The sequence below is a fragment of the Littorina saxatilis genome, linkage group LG3 (assembly GCF_037325665.1).
Source record: "Littorina saxatilis isolate snail1 linkage group LG3, US_GU_Lsax_2.0, whole genome shotgun sequence".
In the NCBI taxonomy this organism is placed as follows: domain Eukaryota; kingdom Metazoa; phylum Mollusca; class Gastropoda; order Littorinimorpha; family Littorinidae; genus Littorina; species Littorina saxatilis.
In genome coordinates this window covers 52,644,503-52,662,493 of record NC_090247.1, presented here as the reverse complement: position 1 = coordinate 52,662,493, position 17,991 = coordinate 52,644,503, and the positions used below count along the sequence as shown (strand labels likewise).

Genomic DNA, 17,991 nt, shown 5'->3' with positions numbered 1-17,991 from the left:
ATATATATGCATGTGATATTGGGCTCTTTGGGTTGCATTGGGTTAAGAAAATGACAGGGATTTGAAACAGACTGCTAGTGAACACCTCAACCTTCCATGAACAAATAACATGAACAGTGAAATGAGACAAAGATTAGAGTGGTCAAAAAACTTGCCCAGGACATAAGTATGGGCAGCAGATGGCAACAGTTCAAAATTTAACGCCTAATGTTTACAGTACATAAACCAGTTAGTGCAAACGAACAGCAAGCCCGCCAACAGCCAGTCCGTTTTGTTTTCACCCAGTGAGCAAGTAATCTTCCCAGTAAAAAGAAATTTTACTAGCTGATCCTCATAAAGTGAGCTGTGTAAGACTGAGGACACTGCGAATAGTACGGAGGACACTGCTACATGTACCGTTTCATTCCAAAACTGTATGATAGAGCTCTTTTCCTTGGCCCAATTTTTATGTCCAGTAAGGCGGAAATGGTTTTTTACCATCTGGGATCAACTCCAAAAAAAAGAACAGCGCAAGGACAAATTCAGTTGCTATAAAAGTTCAAACAAGTTGCAAAGATAGATGGCTTAGTGAGCAGAAGCTTCATATCTGCATAAAATAATCTGAGTGACTTGGGGGGGGGGGGGGGGGGGGGGGGGAAGAAGAAACGTGAAAATAATCTGCAGAACCTTGTAGATTGAAATGCTCAGTGAAATTGAGTTTCTGTGCTGCATGTATTGCACTAGTTTTCACAGGTTGAACTGGAAAACAATGTGTGGACGTACTTGTTTCTGGCACATCGAACGCCAATAAGATGGTGTCCTCTCTACCTCTAAGTTTGTGCACAGCTCACCTGTGTAAGTAGGATAGAAATGCTGGAACTGATTAACACACCCACACAAGCCATCTGTTCACAAACCAAGGATATAGCACATGCATTATTTACAAAGCTTGACTCACAATATCACACAATCTAAAACCTTTCACCAGTACCACTTTCTGCCAATCGAGTGTACATCAAAAATGCACAAAGAGTGAAAGACAGAAAGAAAGAAAGAAAGAAGAACAAACCAATACCAGAGTTTTTCCACACACTAAACAATTATCTAAACAAAGTCAAAAGCCACTGCAATCGTGTTCAAATGCAATCCCAAGCTATTTCCACAAAGTCATCCAAAAGTTGTACAAAGAACAGGAGGGCCCGGTAGCTCAGTGGTAGAGCACTGGACTTGTGATCGAAAGGTCGCTGGTTCGAATCCAGGCCGGGACGGACACGGGTCAACTTTATATGCAGACCCAGAGACGGAAGCCATGTCCCACCCCCGTGTCATCACAATGGCACGTAAAAGACCTTGGTCATTCTGCCATAAGTGCAGGTGGCTGAATACACCTAAACACGCAGACTGACACCTGGGTAGCGCGACTCCGTTGCTGCTAGCTTTCCACTGGGAGGAAGCGACCCGAATTTCCCAGCGATGGGACAGTAAAGTAATGAAAATGAAAAAAGAAAAAAAAATGAAATAATCTCTGAAAAGGGTGATGCAAAATGGTCTTCCCAACTCAAACTGGGCAGAACAACATATTGGTATTAGATTATGGGCGGGGATGTAGCTCAGTCGGTAGCGCGCTGGATTTGTATCCAGTTGGCCGCTGTCAGCGTGAGTTCGTCCCCACGTTCGGCGAGAGATTTATTTCTCAGTCAACTTTGTGTGCAGACTCTCCTCGGTGTCCGAACACCCCCGTGTGTACACGCAAGCACAAGACCAAGTGCGCACGAAAAAGATCCTGTAATCCATGTCAGAGTTCGGTGGGTTAAAGAAACACGAAAATACCCAGCATGCTTCCTCCGAAAACGGCGAATGGCTGCCTAAATGGCGGGGTAAAAAACGGTCATTCCACTCGTGCAAAAAAAAACCACACGAGTGTACGTGGGAGTTTCAGCCCACGAACGCAGAAGAAGAAGAAGTATTAGATTATAACTCAGGTACCATGGTTTTGTTGGTTTGTACAGACACGACAGATAAGTTGCGCTGCAGATACAAGTCACAGATTATTACTATTAGACAAATCTCATTCAGCCAAATGAGGTTTCAGATGCGGGCAAATGAAACACACCCCTCCTACAATGTTGAAATTGTGATTCTGTTCACATTTCGCTGCATTTGTTCCCGAATTTTAGTAAAAGTTCTTTGTTCTGAAACTGGCCCTCAAAAGGACGGACAAACTTGATTCCTGTTATAGAGAAAGACATGGTTTACAGCAACTATGAACTTTCACAGAATCACCCCTCACACACAAAAAGCGCCGCCTTTTCCCCATAATCGATACTGCATCATATTCGCACCAGAAGACTGCACCTATTCAGTCAGGCGCTATCAGTAGTTCTAGGTTCAAAATTCATTCAGATGTCAAATAAAATAAAATTAACTTTATTATCTCAAATTTGAGAAATGACATTGCCATAATAAAGTTAATTTGATTTGAATTGATTTGTCCCAAACTAGACAACCAAACTCCTCTCTCCACTATTCCATAACAGCAGCAAAACTGAAAGGATGTTTTCGTTTCTCAAACAGAACCGTATTCTTCCATCCACTTGAGGTATTTCTCGATGTCTTCCTTGGACACGCTCTTGTTGACTTTCTTCATAGCCTCCATGAAATCGACCATGGACGTGGGTTGCATCAGCTCCTCCTTTGGAATGTTGCGAATCTCGTCTGGTCGCAGGCCGTTGATGCGACGACGGAATGACATCATGGCTGCGTCCCTGGAAAATCAACCAAAAAATATGTTTAGCTCTTTTTACCTATGACACATATGTCCATTAAAGGAATTTCTTTGATACGGTCTAGGTCAGGGAAAAAAACGACATGTATCTCTGACGATTCATATTTCACTGTTTCGGATTAAGAAAAAACAAACGCTTATAAATGTATGTTGCTATTTGTGTGTTTTGGAGATTTTTGGTTTGTTTGCACAATGAAATATGCAAAAGTTATAGACGGGATAGCCTGCTGCATGAAAATGAACCCACCCCAAAATATTGGAAATACTTTTACGCAAGACCTATGTGTGTCTTGGAGAAAGAATATGTAAATCATGAAAATCACTTGAAGCATGCCACAACGGAGCAGCATCACAAAGGTATTCCAATTTGACACAACCATAGCACCATCACTTTCCAGCCCAAGAATGCCAGCTGCAGGAAGAACAAAAACTGCACTGCTTGGCTGGATGAAACCCCCCCCTGAAGGAGAAACTGTTCGGCAACCTGGTGGCCCTAAAGAAGACAGCCGCATTCGTGCAAGTCTAAAAGGAGCGAACGAGAAAAAGAAGAAGACTTCCCAGCCTCACACAAACCTGCAGACGTTGGTGATGTCAGCGCCAGAGTAGCCCTCCAGGTGCTCCGCCACATGCACCAGGTCCACTGTGGATTCCAGCTCCACCTCACGAAGGTTGATATCCAGCAGTACTTTGCGCCCATCCGCTGTCAAAATAACAAAACAGTTTACCTCAAAGACTTGACAGAGTAATGGTCTAGTCCAAAAATAGTAATCTGATGACCAAAATAGTCATCCAATGGTTAATGGCAATGCCAACATGAGGAAAACCAACCTTACTTTGAAGCACATTTGAAAATAATAACCTGGACTCAAATAGCGTATTTATTGCCTGAAATCTCCAGGGGGCACATGGCGTGGAAAGTGGTAACCCTTTGTCAAAGCCATAGCTCTGGTGTTTACTAAATACTAATGCATTTTCATACAATTTTGCACACATAAGATGAGCTTTTATCTAAAATTTTAGCAAAATATGGTGCAATGGCAATTTGGCTTTGCTCGATCAGACAACTTAATCCCAAAAGATGTTGTTTTTCTCTCCCAACCTTCAGGCACAAACAGCACAAGATATAAACGCCAGCAGGAAAACATGCAAGCTGCCAGCACTGACCTGTGGGCAGAGGAATGTAGATACGTTTCTCCAGTCGCCGTCTCAGGGCCTCGTCAATGTCCCAAGGGAAATTGGTGGCTGCCAGCACCATCACTGCCTTGGACGGGTCGTCGTCGGATACGCCCACACCTGGTAAAAGAATCCCACAGGTTATCTTTCCGTAACACTGTGCACTTTCAACTCATTGGTGCACTTGTGACATCAAAACCCTGCTACAGTGGAACCCCCCTTTTAAGACCGTTTTCTCAGACTTTTTGTTCATAACCTCTGTAAATGTACCCCCCTTTTAAGACATTGCTTTATCAGATGTTCTGTTAATGTCCTCTGCAACTTACCTCCACTAAAAAAACTTCTAGAGCTAGAGGCCTGATTTTCTCAGATTTTATTTTTAGGTCTTAACAGGGGAATCTACAAGTGCCTCTGCATTTGAGTCAGAGGAAATCAGCATTTAAGCTAATGCCAACAAGCCTTAGCAATTTGTACACAGAATCAGGAATAATTGTGTATTGTAATTCACAATATAATATTCTAAAGCGCTGAGAACACAGAGTTATTCTGTGGTTCACGCCATATAAGTGAGTATTATTTTATTAAACATATGACATCCGACACATACCGTCCATCTGCACCAGCAGCTCTGACTTGACGCGCCGACTGGCCTCGTGCTCAGAGTCGGACCCTCGTTTGGAGCAGATGGAGTCGATCTCGTCGATGAAGATGGTGGATGGAGCGTAGAAATGGGCCTGTATTGCAAGAAAACCCAGCCTACCTATATCACAGCCTGTACCAATTAACATAACACCAGGTATGCACCCAGTCACTGTCTAGGGTTTGGGTGTGTGTGTGTGTGTGTATGTGTCTGTACGTGAGTGCGTGTGTAAGCATTTCGGTGAGCTCTCTGTATTTTGTTGTGTTGGAATGTATTATGTATTGAATGTACTTAAAGCCAAGCAACATTCCTGTGTATTGCGCATGGTTGTAATAAAATCTTATGTCTTATGTCTAAGGTGTGTGTGTGTGTGTGTGTGTGTAAGTGTGTGTGTAAGTGTGTGTGTTTGTGTGTGATTGTGATTGTGTGTGTGTGTGTGTGTTTGTGTTTGTGTTTGTGTGTGTGTGTGTGTGTGTGAAAGCATCCATACATTCTCATTTTCCAGTGTGTGAAATTGTGCAGACACATGCATAATCCAGGCAGACATACAGATGTCAACATGCAAAAACAATGTGGCAATACACACACACTATCCGTACACAGCCGACTTCTTTCAGTCACCACAAATTCAAATCAAAACAGTTTAGAAGTGAGCCTACATTCACCAGCTAGATAAAATGCTACCTAATATAAACCAATAACCTAAACATGCACTGAATAAAGTGGAACACCCTTTAAAGACTCCAACAACAAAACAGAAAAAAAATCAGGTCTTAATGGAATTATGAACAGTAAGTCAGCAAAAGCAAAGTCTTAAAAGGGGGGGGGGGGGGGGGGCGCAACAGAAGTCTGAAATCTGGGGGTTCTAAAAGGGGGTTCCACTCTACTATCCTCATTCATTACTACTGATTAAGACTAAGACAACCAAAACATACTGATGATGGTGGGGCACTGGCAAGGAAAACTGGCAGACAGAAAAGCAAACAAGAAAAGCTTCCGACTAGTCAGAGGCTCGTGAGTCCCTTGATATTCATCCGCTGGGTCTTGACTGAAATACAAGCCATATATAAAAAAAAAACACTCGTGTTGTAACCTCTATATATATTATATGTGCCTTTTTAACATTTAAGTCACAAAAGGTGAAGGAATACATGAGAGGTGTGACACACCAATGCAATAAAATCATCACTGAAGGTTGGGGGAAAAAAATGCAATCTACACAAAACAGAACCATTACATCAAAAAGCCCACCACCTACCATCTCAAAGAGAAGTCGTATTAATACTTCCGACTCTCCGTGGTATTTGGAGGTAATGCTGGTAGTAGAAACGTTAAAAAAAGTGGTCTCACACTCGGTGGCCACAGCTTTTGCCAGCATTGTCTTGCCAGTGCCCGGAGGACCCACCATCATCACCCCCTATATGCCAACAGGATTAGAAACAAACGACATGCAAACAGCAATGGCTAAACATACATGCCGGAAAGCCTTTCCACCTCTCAACCATTTGCAAGCTGATTCCATTCAGGAAACTGACAGCAGAGAAGCTTGCTCTTTTTAGGTCAAGCTTGATACCAAAAACAGTTTCCAGCTGTGGTCGAAAACCCTGTTCCAAAATTGGACAATAGCACACCATTTTTATGTGTGTGCAAATGATCCCACATGAGCAACAATATTGTCCTCATTAAGAAAAAATCTAGGTATCTTCACTTCCAAAGGCGAATTTCTTTGTCCTGATAAGTGAAGCCCAAACACCTATAGGCAATCTTCAAAATAAGCCTCGAATGAAGTTCATTGTTACACTGAATGAAAATCAAACTGTTAACTTTTCTTTCAGTATGTGATGTCCCTTCCACTTACAGGGCCAATTCTTGAGATAGCTCAACTATATTTAAAAAAAAACACACTCTTCTGTCAGTACGCGAAGTCACCTCCATGTGGCGAATTCTGGGCCCGTATGCATGAGGAGGAAGTCAGCAACACTGGAAGTAGAGGCCTCTTTCGGAAGTGGGAACTCCCAAGTTTAACTTTCCAACTGTTCACTTATAATGCATGAACGCCGGAGTGGTGACTTCGAGAGTATTCGGTCAAGGTCGCGAAAATTGGGGGAATCCTAACTAGTACGCATGCGTTTGTGAACGGTAAGCTTGCCACCAGAGAAACAAATCTCATCGAGAGTTCAAAAAGGCGAACGTTGAGCGCGCTGTAGCGTTATTGCTGTTGTTTTTTGAACGGTTAAACGAAAGGGTCGGTTCAAACCTGTGATGATTGTCTTGGAATCGAATGACTGCCTATGACAAATGACTTTGTTGGCCTGAATGTTAGGAGAAGAATAAATGATTATGTCACACGCTTTCCTTCTTTGCCACTACTAAAGCAAACGTGTGCAAGATTGTATGTTACACGCTTTAGGAGCATGGCAAGAACGGATTCAAACTCAAAATCGTCCCTCCAAAAGCAAAAAAATGCACACACGACTTTTATTTCTCCTGCTGTTATCATTTCTTCTCTTTACAAATTCTTCAACGCTCAGAATACTGAAAACGGCATCCCAGACGACAGTACTGTTTCCATACGCGAATTTAGCTTCCCTTGGAAAGTGGCTCGCTCAGGAGGCCTGTTAGTCTGACACTATAAGGACAGAGTTCTGAACAGAAAGGCGTCATGAAGAATGTGATGCTTCAAAAGATACAGACTGTGACGATGACTGTGACGTCATTCACATACATACCGAGACGTCATTCACAGTTGTTTGGTCACTTCCGTCAAAAAGTAGATCTCTCCACAATGGCTGCTCCTGTGTTTAGGTTTGTCAAGCTTGAGTACACAAAACGTGTTTGTTCTCTCCTCTGTTGAAGCTGTGAGACATAAATGCTATTCCGACTTGGTCGTGTGACAAGAGTTTTCTTCCACACTCGATTAGCTGATGTCTAACTCAGCCTGACGGCTTCGTTAGACAATCAACGTAATCTCGTGTGGAAGAAAACGTCTGTCACACGACCAAGTCGGAATAGCAGGTAATGTTGAACTTTTTTTCTTCTCTTTTTTTAATTTTTTTTTTATCTCAGTTGCATGCAGGCAGCTTTTTTTGGCGGGGAGTATCCCTCTTCATTGATCTTTATTTTCTTTTCTTTTTTTCTGCTTTTTATATTAATGTTTCTACTTTAAATGTACCTATATCGTTAACAATACTATTTCTAAATGTATTTTAAACAACTTTTCTATTTAACAATTCCCTCTCAGAAATGCATACAATATCCAGAGGGGAACCATATCTATAAATACCAACACACATTTTGGCTATCACTATCAAATAATTCACATAACTTATTATTGCCTTAAAACTTTGTGAATTTTCAAACACGCCCAAAAAACTTCCTTAATTTAAGGTAATTTTTAATAATCATATTGTATTTACAAATCACTTTATCCTGAACGCATTTCCAAATGAACATAATTTTTGGGCACAAAAAACAACAACAAAAACAATTTCGTTCTCACAATAAGTACAACAATTACTGTATGTTGAACTTGTGTTTAATAATTTTATATCGGTAAAACTGTTGGAAAGCATAGATTGGTTATAGTAAAAAAATTTATATTTTTAATTTTCAGAGCTTGTTTTTAATCCAAATATAACATATGTATATGTTTTTGGAATCAGAAAATGACGAAGAATATGTTAACCGTCTCTTGCTTTTATGATTGTGTATCGGTAAAACTGTTTTAGACAAAATAGGTTGGTTAGAGCAAAAGTTTTGGGTTACTGGTAAATTTAAAAAGGCAGAACTCAAGTTTTTGGGGAATCAAGATATAAGGTGTTGTGAAAAGAAGATAAGTTCAGTAACTTTCATATTAATTGGGAAAATGTGTGTCCAAATTTTTACAAAAGATAAATTGTTGTACTTAGGTGTTTGTAAATTATGTCTGTCCTCGTTAATTGTGAACAGGATGTATGTTTATGTAAAGTTGAAAGTCAAGATTGACTTTGTTTATCCTACGCGCGTGTGTGCATGTGTGTTAGACATAGACATGGACATAGAACACTTTATTATCTCAATTACGAGAAACTCGGGTGTGGTGAATCACAATAAACAACATAAAACCTAAGCAAATAAATAAAATATCGAGGCGGCAATAATCAGCTCATAATAGTGTGTATGTGTGTAGGGGGGGTGCACACACACACACACACAAACAAACGCACAATTATACCCGCACGCACGCACACACAGGCAGGCAGGCACTCGCACAAATACATACAAACACTTTCACACACACGCACGCACACACACAAACTCACACCCCTCCCCACACACACACACATGTGCGCGCGTGCATGCAAACAAACGAATGAATGAACAGACGCACACCTACACACGCACGCACACACACACACACACACACACACACGCACACTCTCACACAAACACACTCACACATGCACACAAAGACGCCCATTTACATAGAAACACCCCCTCCTATAAGCGGGGATGAAGGAGTGGTGGCCAGTGACCCAGAACGAACAAAAGTCAAAGCTGGCAACTCAGGTTTGTATTCAGGGAAATTTACACGAAATGCACGCACGAGATACGACTTTTCTTTCTATTTTCTCTCTTTGGGACTTTCATTTGTGTTAGATCGGTTTGATATGAAAAAACGAAGAAAAGTCCTGCTATTTTGCACTGAGAAACTTTGGAAGTAGCGTGTTTACTCCTGGGTTTTGCTGTAGTACACTTACTGTAGTGCCCTCACTTACTTCCTCGCTTGCTTCAAAATTAAGCTCTTTTTCCATCCCATGCATGCGAAATTGAGGATATACTTCCGATGTCGCTTAAAACGTTGGAAGTTGTCGCAAACTACCATCCATTACTTCCTCGCTTTGCTTCGAAGTAAGCCCTTCTTCCGGCCCATACATACGAAAGTGAGGCAAGTTCTTCCGATGTCACTCAAAACTTCGGGAGTTTTTGCGAACTTCTCCCATAAGCATACGGGTGCTGGAGATGGCTCAACTATATTTCCAACAGCTAATCAGCTTACAACATGGCAAAAGAAGGCAGAGAAAGGACTTTCCCCCCTGATAACAGTTTCACTGTACAAATCTCACCATCTCAAAGAGCAGACGGACCAATTTCTCCGACTCTCCCCTGTACTTATTGGCCAGACTGGAGGTGGAGACATTGAAAAAGGTGGTGCCACACTCCGTGGCTACTGCCTTGGCCAACATTGTCTTCCCTGTCCCAGGTGGACCCACCATTAACACTCCCTGCCAGGTGTTAAGCAAGCCGCAAATTATTTATCAACAAAGGTAACACAGGTGGTCTATCAGCAAGGTTTGTAATCTTTGTTTGTTATTTCATCCCTACAAGTTTTCACAGTCATTGTTCCAATGCACTCATTTCAGTATCACAATGAATATGTGGATGCAAAAAAATTGTTCATTTCTGAAAAAAGCTATACAGTTGTATATATCCCAATTTCTGAAACCCTAAAATCATTATCTATGGCATAATACATGAATCTAACAGATGCATTTCTCTCTCTTATGTTTAAAATTTAAAAAAAAAATTTTTAGGAAACTGAAATCATTTCAACACAAAAAACAATCACAAGCGTATCAGAATAATGACTTTACTCTAAAAAAAAAATAAGGCGAGTAAGAAACATTACCCTCCATGGTCGCCTGATGCCCCTGAAGATGTCTGGCACGACAAGAGGCAGAACCACAGCTTCCTCAAGCAACTTCTTGGCCTCTTCCAAGTCGGCAATGTCAGCCCTGCCACCAAAACCAATACTGTATAGTGTAGGTTGCGAAAGAATGATGCATAGCAAGTGTCACACGAAGTACTGAATTGAATTGAATTGAACTTTATTTTCAAAGGATAAAGATTTCAGGCTATGCCTTTTCTTACAATCTGTCCTTGGGAGGCACAAACACACAATGATAAAATAAAAAATTAAAAAGTTTACAACAAAAAGAGGTGGGAAAAAATAAACATCTGATGAAAATGATGACGATGATGATGATGATGGAGATCTAGACATGTAACACTCTGGATCCTGAGTGGAACTACCCTTATAGGACACCCCCCCCCCCCCCCCCCCCCCAATTTTAAGACCTTCCCCTTTTACGAGAGTGCTTTTTCAGATTTTCTGTTCATAACCACTGTACATTTACCCCCTATTTTAAGACTCCTTCCTTTTTAAGAACTGACTTTCTCTCAGATTTTTGGTGGTCTTAAAAGTGGGTTTCGGGCGGGGATGTAGCTCAGTCGGTTGCGCGCTGGATTTGTATTCAGTTGGCCGCTGTCAGCGTGAGTTCGTCCCCACGTTCGGCGAGAGATTTATTTCTCAGAGTCAACTTTGTGTGCAGACTCTCCTCGGTGTCCGAACACCCCTACACACAAGCACAAGACCAAGTGCTCACGAAAAAGATCCTGCAATCCATGTCAGAGTTCGGTGGGTTAGAGAAACACGAAAATACCCAGCATGCTTCCTCCGAAAACGGCGTATGGCTGCCTAAATGGCGGGGTAAAAAACGGTCATACACGTAAAATTCCACTCGTGCAAAAAACACGAGTGTACATGGGAGTTTCAGCCCACGAACGCAGAAGAAGAAGAAGATGAAAAAAGTGGGTTTCCACTGTAGTGAGAGTTATGCAGCACCAGTCTTCTGGCACCTGACGGAATAAGAAATAGTGAAATGAACAAACATCTTCCATCCTCTGTAGAAATTCAGGGTACTGACACCGTAGTCAGCTCTGTCAACTGGGTGTTTCTTATAATAATAATAATAATAACGGGTATTTATATAGCGCCTTATCCGAAGTTCAAAGCAAAGCAGCACCGCCCTGATATCACCCTTCGTGGTGGACTGGGCGTTAAGCAAACAAACAAACAAACAAATTGAGCCCGAAGTCGACTTTTCCGAAAAAAAAAACTCAGCGCTAAAGCTCTGTGCAGCCAGCTTCGTGAAGTATACTTCGCGTAGTCAACTTGCCCAATTAAGGAGAGGCTTAAAGCACGGGGCCTGTTATGTTCACCAATTTCTCTTACCAATGCACGTTGGGATTTTTCTGCACAATGTCCCTCTCCAAGTGCTCCACCAGTTCCTTGTCATAGCCTGTTGGGTCAAACTTCTTTTCATCACCATCCCCTTCCTGAAAAAAGAAAACCGGACACTTTAGACAAACAAGCATTGCCAAGAAGGCGGTACACTATGTAAAAGAGACAAAACAGACTTTCTGACAGTATGGTGCAAGCGTTTAGTTTCTGTGGTATAAACACGATGGCGTTTTGTTAAGAGGCGATGAAACGCCCGATTTTCTGACACACGCCAGATGTTTTACTTCAAAATGTCTACGAATGAGGCATATTAGCTGAGATTGTTGTGAGAGTATTCAGAAAGCTATGCTATACCTTGTTTTCTTTCTGGTTGATCAAACTGATCTATTTCTACAGGGCTCAAGATACCCAACTACCTGTGCAAACGATCCTCTAAAGCACCACCACTGTCCAGGCTGTTTCAACGGATAAGAGAATCATTCCACTTGGACACACATGAAAACTCAACAGCCTGCCTGCACACAGTGGGAATTTTCTTGGCTGATTAGTTTGGCAGGTCGACGCAGGTGTTGGTTTATAAAAGAATGAATTCGCAAAAACAAAATTGCCACATTGCACAGAAAGCAGCCAGCCTGGAGACTGTTGGTATGTGTCCAAGTGGAGGGATGCTCTCATCCCATGTTAAAGCCTGCAATACCTATGGAGTGTAACTTCTTTTTCTTCTTCTTCTGCGTTCGTGTGCTGAAACTCCCATGTACACTCATGTTTTTTGCACGAGTGGAATTTTACGTGTATGACCGTTTTTTACCCCCGCCATTTAGGCAGCCATACGCCGTTTTCGGAGGAAGCATGCTGGGTATTTTTGTGTTTCTATAACCCACCGAACTCTGACATGGATTACAGGATCTTTTTCGTGCGCACTTGGTCTTGTGCTTGCGTGTACACACGCGGGGGGTGTTCGGACACCGAGGAGAGTCTGCACACAAAGTTGACTCTGAGAAATAAATCTCTCGCCGAACGTGGGGACGAACTATGGTGTATAACAAGATGATTTAAACAGGAAGAAAAGTATCTTTCAGCTAAAAAAATACAACTTTCTGTATATAATGAGATTTTTCTTTCCTGATACGACTAAACATTCAACGACCACAACCAGTCAATGTATCATTCCCTTCTCCCACACACAGACCTTTTTCTTTTCTTTTCCAGCACTACCCTTGGCCCTGTCTGCCCCTCCCGCCTGTTGCCCTGGTCGACGCTGATTGGACGGAGCGCTGGGTTTGTTGGCGGCAGCGGCAGGAGCCCTTGCACCCCTGTTAGGCTCCCCTCGTCTCGGCTGTGGTTTCACTCCGCCACGGATGTTAGGCGACGGCCTGAGATAACAATAATTTCACTAACTTGGGTGTTTACTTGTTTGCTAAGTCAGTACATTGGAACCCCTCTTTTAAGACTTAAACAAATCTCAGAAAATCAGGTCTTAAAGGGAGGGAGTCTTAAAATGGGGGTAAATTTACAGAGCTTATGAACCAAAAAACCGACAAATCTACTTTTAAACACCATGTCTGCAGGAAAAGCTCTGCCTCAAACAGTAATTCTCAATCAATCAATCAATCAATATGAGGCTTATATCGGGCGTATTCCGTGGGAACAGTTCTAAGCGTAGGGATTTATTTTATTTTTATTTTTATTTTAATTTTAATTTTAATTTTATGCAATTTATATCGCGTACATATTCAAGGCGCAGGGATTTATTTATGCCGTGTGAGATGGAATTTTTTACACAATACATCACGCATTCACATCGGCCAGCAGATCGCAGCCATTTCGGCGCATATCCTACTTTTCACGGCCTATTATTCCAAGTCACACGGGTATTTTGGTGGATATTTTTATCTATGCCTATACAATTTTGCCAGGAAAGACCCTTTTGTCAATCGTGGGATCTTTAACGTGCACACCCCAATGTAGTGTACACGAAGGGACCTAGGTTTTTCGTCTCATCCGAATCCGAATTCTGACACAAAACATGAACATTTGCTGTGAAACATGGTTCCTTGAACCAGCAGAAATAGCTCAACTCTATCCAATATATACAGTGTTACAATATCTCTCCCTTATTTAGCAGCTAGAGCTCAATGACCAAGAGAAAAGAGAGAGAGCGAAGGGGGAAAGGGGAAGGGGAGAAGATGTCAAGACGAGACATGCTGTGACATATCATGAAATGTATTGTCATTTGTCTGAACGTTAACACATCACACACACACACACACCAAAAAAAAACAGGATATAAAAAGTATGCTTAGAATTTGATTAGAACAATATGCTTAGAATTTGATTAGAACAATTTAACATGCCTTTTTTCACGCAGTTTGTGTCTCACATACATTTATTCACACATTGTTCACAGTTTTTGTCACACATACATTACAGGGTTCGACACTAGCGGGGGCGGGGGGGCGGAACGCCCCAGAGTTTTGTGTTCCGCCCCAAACATTGCCGAAGCTTGGGGGCCAATCCGCCCCAGGATAAATTCCAACAATGACAAACCGAAAATTCTAATGCCAGAGCCAATCACTAAAAATCGCCAGTCAAAGTCGTCACTGAAATTTGCGTTACGATCAATGCCGCAGTCAAGAAAAAAAACATTGAAATCGTCGAAGGACAATGCCGCAAGGGAAATAACTCCCAGATTGCGCTCTTTAGCGTGAGAGATAAGTATCGCCTTCAAATGCCAAACGCAAAATGTGGCAACATATCCCTGGTGTAAAAAACCATGGAAATGAAGATGAAGAACAGGGTGGAGAGAAACGAAAAAAGGAGACCGATGCAGCCAAAAGCGCGAAGCGCTGTCGTAATTTCAATGTCAAATGGTTGAAAGAATGTGTACGATGAAGAAAAACAGACAATGCATTGCCGCACGTGAATACTGAGAGTGGGCCCCAGATTTTTGTTTTTCGCCCCAGCAATTTCCATCTCTGGGGCCAGTGTGGCCCCAGGCCAAATAAGTTAGTGTCGACCCCTGCATTATATTTCTATCTGCAGCAGATATGATGGAGACATTTTTCATTTCATTCCTTTACTTTACTATCCCAATGCTGGGAAATTCGAGTCGCTTCCTCCCAGTGGAAAGCTAGCAGCAACAGAGTCGCGCCACCCAGATGTATGCGTGTTGAGGTGTAATCAGCCACCTGCACTTATGGCAGAATGACTGAGTCTTTTACGTGCCACTGTGGTAAAACAAGGGTGGGACATGGATACCATCTCTGAGTCTGCACATAAAGTTGACCCGTGTCCGCCCATGTCGGGATTCGAACTTGTGACCTTAGGATCACAAGTCTAGTGCTCCTACCAACTGAGCTACCCGACACATTGTTCCCCTTCGAGCCTGGTGGATCCTCATTTCAATCTCACCTGTGTTCTACAGGGGTAGGAGGCGGCCAGACATCGGGATCTCTGGTTGGCTCCTCGTGACGAGAATAATCATCATATGAGTTGTAACTCTCATAGCTTTGGTAGGACTTGGAGTTGTCCGACTTGAAGCTGGACAGGATTTTGCTGATGTCTTTTACCTGCTCAAACTCGTCGCTGATTTCTTGCTTTACCTGAGGGGGGAGAAAATGATGACGGTTTCATTTCAAACAGGTACACTGACTTATTGTGGGTGTTGCATCTGTTTGCATATCAAGCAGACAGACATTAGGTTACATTGAAATACGACTGATATTTAGGGTAAGGTACTAACAAAACTATGCCTTCACAAAACCTGGTTTAAACAACTAAAACACAAGCACATGCATAGGTCAAGCAAAGTCAACGTGCTATTCTCAAATTTTGATATGATTTAAGTTTAACAGAAGCTACACAACCGGACAAAAATAGCAACTTGTACACACAGACTTTTTTTTAAACAAAAATTCACGGGTTAGCATCTCAGTAAATGAATTCTAAAAAGACAACTCTTATGGGCTATCTTTCTGTTTCAACAAAAGTAAGTTCACATTAATCCCTTTATACAGTTTGAAAAAAACACAAATTTATTACCTTTTGCCATCTCTGTTTGCTTGATGGATCTCGTACTGAAGTCAACAGTCTATGAATCTGTTGCAAGACTCCTTGATAATACACCTGAAAGTGAAAGAATTAAAAAAAAAAAGAAGAGTAATCACATTGACAGAGGGATGCAAACACTAAAGGCAAAACACCAGCTTTCAAGGTAAAGATAATGAAGAATTAACATCCTAATTCGTTTTTGGCACATGTTTCAAGTCCTCAAATATTTACTCTGATAGAGAAGCAGTCAGCAGCAAATTAAATTAATGTAAATGTAGCGTGTCTCTCAGAGAATAAATTTCCATTTCAACTATTAGTAGTCATGACTAATGCAGGTACATATATATCCTGGTAATGCAGTGATGCACAATATGGACTTCATCAGAGGTACAGTTGAACCTGCCCTAATGTAACCACCTCTCAATAACTTGAATAAGGCCAAAAAAAAAAGGTCTGTTTACGGTAACATAGGCCAAAAAAATAGGGTCGGTAGGTCGGGATTTTTTTTTTCCCTCCAAAAAACCATATTTTTATGTTATTTTGCCAAAAAAACAAGATTTTTTTTTTCTCCCCCAAATGCCAAAAAAAAGTCTAGGGTCGCGCGAAAAAAATAGGGTCGGTCGGGTTACCGTAAACAGACCTTTTTTTTTTTTTGGCCTAACCACCAACTGCCCACAACAACCAACCCAAAGGATCCCTGGCGAGTTTTGATTCAATATGATTCAGCTTTCTTTATCAACCACCTATCCATAACGTCACTTTTGGTCGGTCATTTGGGTAGTCGCCATTGACACTGACAGGTTCAACTGTATTATATAATTATAACACAGAAATAGCTCACTGGAGCCAAAAAATTAAGCTGTCTCAAACACTGAATTAATTAGAAAAGTGTCATAAGCCCTCTCAGTCACTAAGTCCAGGCATAAAAAATTGAACACGGTAGAAGTAATAATATTATATATTATGATCAATACCATTCCCAAGCTGGTCACGACAGAATTGTGTATGAATTCCTTACGTAGCATTGATTTTGATGAGTTTGACGTTCCTTTGATAGGCCAAAAGTACATATTCATGACTTTAAATTGAGTAGTAGTACACCTAAGGTAAAAGACAAAGGAAAGAATGAGCAAATCTATCTTTAACAGTATCACTTATTCAGGGAAATGGCTCAGTCGGTAGCGGAGATGGCTTCAAAACCAGTTGTTTCAGCGCGTGTTCGATACCCACGATCAGCGACCCGGATTTATTTCCCAGTCAATTTTGTGCAGACTCTCCTTGGCTGGTGTCCGAACACACCTGTTTGCACGCATGCGCATGATAAGGTAGGCTACCCAAAGTCTCAGGGCTTGGAAACATGAATACAAGCATGCAGGGAAAAGAAGGAAAGAATGTGTAGCTCCGTACTGTATGGCAGCTCGCTTTCCCCAGTGAGAAAGCAGCCCGAATTTCAACGAGGGTGAACCTAGCTCACAGGACTGTATGAAATCTTATCCTTACCTGTGACGTCTCATAATCTCCAAGCAAAGCGCTTTCACGCCCCATCTTGGTGTTTTCGTAAATTTCATCTAGTGCGAAACTCATCTTGGTAACTGGTAAGTTGGTTTGAGGTCAGTATAACCCTCTGCAAAAGACAGTCGAATCAGTCAAGATCAGTGGCAACATTCTCAACTGGCAATAAATTCGAATAAACATTAAAAAAAATAGAATAAGAAACGGGATTTCAAATGACAAATCAAAACATTTCAAATTCACATATTTTACAAGGTACTGTTAGTGTTACTAAAACAGTGTTGGCTATAGTAATACTAATAGTATAGGGGTAAATAATACTAAGGCACTAAATTGTGCTTGGACTGTTACTGTTTGTGTTGCACTGTTGGAGACAGGGCGATACACCAGGGCTGTTTATGTCATAATTATTAATAGGTGTAAAACAGTCCAAAGCGTGTATCTGTGTGAGTCATCATCGTATTCGCAGATCAACAACTCCCAAGACAATCAAAGACTGATACTGATAGGCAGGCACTCAGTCAAAGCATTGATAAAGCGCACAGGCATAGGCTACACGATTTTTTTAAAATTTTATGAATCTGAGGTCGTTCGACATAATAAAGGCAATTTTCCTACCTTTACCTTCTTGCTGAAATCCTATTTAATGGTACCGTTGACCAGAATGTTACAGTTACGAACGTTTTTAAGTCGAAAATTGCGAAAAACATATAAATATTTTCTTACCAACCCCTGAACTTTCCAAAGAATGAAATGCTTTCCTACTTTTGTCACGTCAAATTTGATTGG

At 41.5% G+C, this 17,991-nt stretch overlaps 1 protein-coding gene across 4 annotated transcripts in view; it reads right to left on the bottom strand.

Moving 5' to 3' along the window:
- Window positions 1-17,986, bottom strand: part of LOC138962623 (katanin p60 ATPase-containing subunit A1-like) — an 18,493-nt gene extending 507 nt beyond the window's left edge. Inside the window, exons 1-12 of one of the 4 annotated variants that reach the window (XM_070334512.1) lie at window positions 17,929-17,986; window positions 17,191-17,314; window positions 15,682-15,765; window positions 15,052-15,242; window positions 12,830-13,013; window positions 11,632-11,735; window positions 10,246-10,351; window positions 9,683-9,841; window positions 4,545-4,671; window positions 3,929-4,057; window positions 3,338-3,464; window positions 1-2,744 (exon numbers count right to left, since the gene is read on the bottom strand). The exon at window positions 1-2,744 is cut by the window's left edge and continues 507 nt beyond it. In XM_070334512.1, the coding sequence (XP_070190613.1) occupies window positions 2,546-2,744; window positions 3,338-3,464; window positions 3,929-4,057; window positions 4,545-4,671; window positions 9,683-9,841; window positions 10,246-10,351; window positions 11,632-11,735; window positions 12,830-13,013; window positions 15,052-15,242; window positions 15,682-15,765; window positions 17,191-17,274 (1,494 nt within the window). In that variant the 5' untranslated portion in view covers window positions 17,275-17,314; window positions 17,929-17,986 and the 3' untranslated portion in view covers window positions 1-2,545. Of the gene's footprint in view, window positions 2,745-3,337; window positions 3,465-3,928; window positions 4,058-4,544; window positions 4,672-5,835; window positions 5,995-9,682; window positions 9,842-10,245; window positions 10,352-11,631; window positions 11,736-12,829; window positions 13,014-15,051; window positions 15,243-15,681; window positions 15,766-17,190; window positions 17,315-17,820 lie in introns of all 4 variants that reach the window. The other 3 variants (XM_070334516.1, XM_070334514.1, XM_070334513.1) reach the window with 3 other exon arrangements.
- Window positions 17,987-17,991: the final 5 nt, after the last annotated feature.